The 2,749-nt window shown below is 37.2% G+C and overlaps 1 protein-coding gene across 1 annotated transcript; it reads right to left on the bottom strand.

Annotated features, from left to right (window-relative positions):
• Window positions 1-634: 634 nt before the first annotated feature.
• LOC114735808 (uncharacterized) lies at window positions 635-2,197 on the bottom strand. The gene is made up of 3 exons (XM_028923563.1): window positions 1,866-2,197; window positions 1,638-1,743; window positions 635-1,206 (listed from the first exon to the last, which is right to left on the bottom strand). The coding sequence occupies exons 1-3, from the start codon at window positions 2,018-2,020 to the stop codon at window positions 964-966; spliced, it is 504 nt and encodes a 167-aa protein (XP_028779396.1). The 5' UTR covers window positions 2,021-2,197; the 3' UTR covers window positions 635-963.
• Between the last annotated feature and the right edge of the window lie 552 nt (window positions 2,198-2,749).

Genomic DNA, 2,749 nt, shown 5'->3' with positions numbered 1-2,749 from the left:
GTACTAAAACCTAATCTAAGTCGGACATTTAGAGTAGTGAATTTGAATTTTAGTTTTTTTCTTTTTTACCAAGTTTGAAGCAATGCCATTTTGACTTTTTTAAAGGAAGAAACAATCCATCAATATCTTTTACTTTCGTAATTCTATTTTATTGAATTATGTATTATTTATACACGAGTGTTCGTTCACTTAGTTATTAATTAATGTCTTTTTAATTAAGTTATATTATTTTAATTATAACGATTTTGGTTCAATCTTGGTCTATCAATGTTCATCAACTCATTGCTTCTCATGCTTATTTGGAGGGACGTTTTAAAGTCCTGAACTGGCTTTTCAATCATGATTTTATAATTTATAAAGTAAGCATGTGAAAAGAATTTGTACTACGGCTTATATGAACAGATTATGGCAAGCAAAAATCAGGTTATTGATCCATGGGTTTTGAGTGTGGCCTTGTTGACAAAGAAGTAGGCTATGGAAAGTGATAGGGAAAGAATACTGCTGATCCTTGAAATGTTGATGAGAACTTACCCGTACAACGATGGCGACGTGCCCTGAAGGACCCACCACCATATAATGAAAGCTGCAAGTGGTGGACTTTGATCAAGGACAATACGAAGCCACATCAACCAAATGGTACAAAACAATAATACTACTAATTTATCATTGATCATTTCATAATTACGTAACAGTTTGGGATAACCATGCAATTATTTACAACTTAAACCAACCTAATCAACTATAATAAACAAAACCACATTAAAGGATAAAGAACAAGAAGGTACTAGGTTCCTCTTCCTGGGGCGATGATGGAATTATTTCATTGATTTGAATATCCTTCCAAACAAGTATTAATTACGAGAAAAAGAAGAAGGACAAAGATAAACCCTAATAAATCAAGTGGAATAGTCTTATTGATGTATATCTGAGAGGGATTCAAATCTGATACTGGTGTGTTCTTAATTAGGGATGGACCACTTGTTGAATCTGCATCATCTGGAGGTTGAGATGAGAGCATGATCTGGCAACCTCACCGGCCAATGGGACCACGGGAAGACTGTCACAGTTACATATCTCGATCATAAACCCATCTGGGTCGTGGAAAAACAGCTGATCCACTTGAACCCCACCTTCCTCTACCATGGACCTCACGTACGCCATCTCCATCTCCCTCAGCCTCTTCTCCACTCCTCCCATGCTCTCACACTTCAAAACACAAATCACCATCATCCATCAGTAAAACCGTTTGACAATTGAGAGCCAGTGGGTGTTTGATTTAACTTATTTCACGTGATTTTACATTATATGAGATAAATACTACCTTTAGTCCTTAATACTACCTCTGGTCTTAATTATAAGACCTCGTTTGTGGTCTACAAATACGGTCTTATGATTGGGACTGGAGATAGTATAAAACTAGTGAAGAGTTAGATTTGATTCTAAATACAAAACTTCACCTGCATTATCTAATTTTTTTTCCCTAAAATACCGCTATTAATTGTAAGAAGTTCATACCAAAGGATAATTTAGAGAGATCAATACACATTTGTAGTATATAAGAAGAGTTTTGTTCCAAAAAAGGGCAAAAGTAATGTTCAGAACCCAAAACCACGTTTTTGAGCATAATATGATCTCACCTGGAAGGATATGTGATTATCCTTTGGATTAATTTCTGTCTTTTTGGGAAGGTTCTCCGGGTCTTCTGCTTGCAGCAAATGAATTCCGATCCCGTACCCAAATAGCCTTCACACAGTTCATCATCAAACACAAAAACGTAAGGAAACTATTGAAAACAATCCTGTTACGTTTCTTGGGTTATTTATTTATTATTTTTTTGAAGGAGGGAAAGGGTACGTAGAAATTACCAGGCGCCATCGAAATCGAAAGAGCCGGGCCTCCTGATAGGGAAGAAGCCAAGAACGTTCTGGTAGAAGTTTATGGATTCTTCCACTGATCTGCAGATGAGGGAGATGTGGTTAACGGACTTAAGATGCAGAGGGTTTCCTGCGCTTTCCTTCATTTTCTTTCACGAGAAAATTAATTAACAAGATCGAAAAGGAAAATATTCTATCTCTCCCTTGAAAATGAACCGAGAAAATGTTAACGCGTGGGAAAAAGAAAACCGAGGAAGAGAGAAATCTACCAGAGGGGAAATTATGGAAGCAAGAGAATTTGAATTAGAAGAAGAAGCAGAAGAATCGGACGACGAGTGAGAGAAGCGAAATGAATGACGCCTTATTTATAGAAAGCGAGGTAGGAAAATAAGGAGGAAGGAAGACGCCGTAAAAGTTGCCACGTGTCATGAAATTTTCCAAACGTGGGAGATTTGGATTTCTCTGACACGTCATTTACACGTTGCTGAGGAGGAAGAGGAACTTGGTTGTCGGATAGTGCATTGGCCGGGAATAGACACGTCAGCTTAGATTTTTCTTTTTAAATGTTTCTTTTCATTTTATGAAAGATTTTTTTTTTTGGAGGGAAATTGAAAACTACTTGTGAGGCTGAGAGTGAAGCTGGGAGCTTGATTTGTCAGACTGAGACCCGATGTCTCATTTTTGAACCCCGCGCCAACCACCCACCCCCAAACAAAGTGAACCGATATTTCCATTTTTTTAATACCAAATATTTATTAAAGTTGTTCGCCAAAAAAAAAAAACCAAGTTATGCAAAGGGCACCGAAAAAATGTGCCAAAAACACACAAGTTGAAGTTATGCCTAAGCTGACGCATCAACTGCAAGTTGTCTAGAT

Source organism: Neltuma alba, unplaced genomic scaffold (genome assembly GCF_004799145.2).
Source record: "Neltuma alba isolate B1F8T4 unplaced genomic scaffold, ASM479914v2 tig00013254_pilon, whole genome shotgun sequence".
Classification (NCBI taxonomy): domain Eukaryota; kingdom Viridiplantae; phylum Streptophyta; class Magnoliopsida; order Fabales; family Fabaceae; genus Neltuma; species Neltuma alba.
The sequence above is the reverse complement of the archived record's forward strand: the minus strand, read 5'-3'. Positions and strand labels throughout refer to the sequence as shown.

Bases quoted from the DNA above. Each gene is read 5' to 3' on its own strand.
- LOC114735808 (XM_028923563.1), bottom strand. From the start codon at position 2,020: ATGAAGGAAAGCGCAGGAAACCCTCTGCATCTTAAGTCCGTTAACCAC. The intron at 1,744-1,865 runs GTAATTTCTACG...AACTGTGTGAAG, and splicing joins TTCGATTTCGATGGCGCCTG to GCTATTTGGGTACGGGATCG. The intron at 1,207-1,637 runs GTGAGATCATAT...TGTGTTTTGAAG, and splicing joins ATAATCACATATCCTTCCAG to TGTGAGAGCATGGGAGGAGT.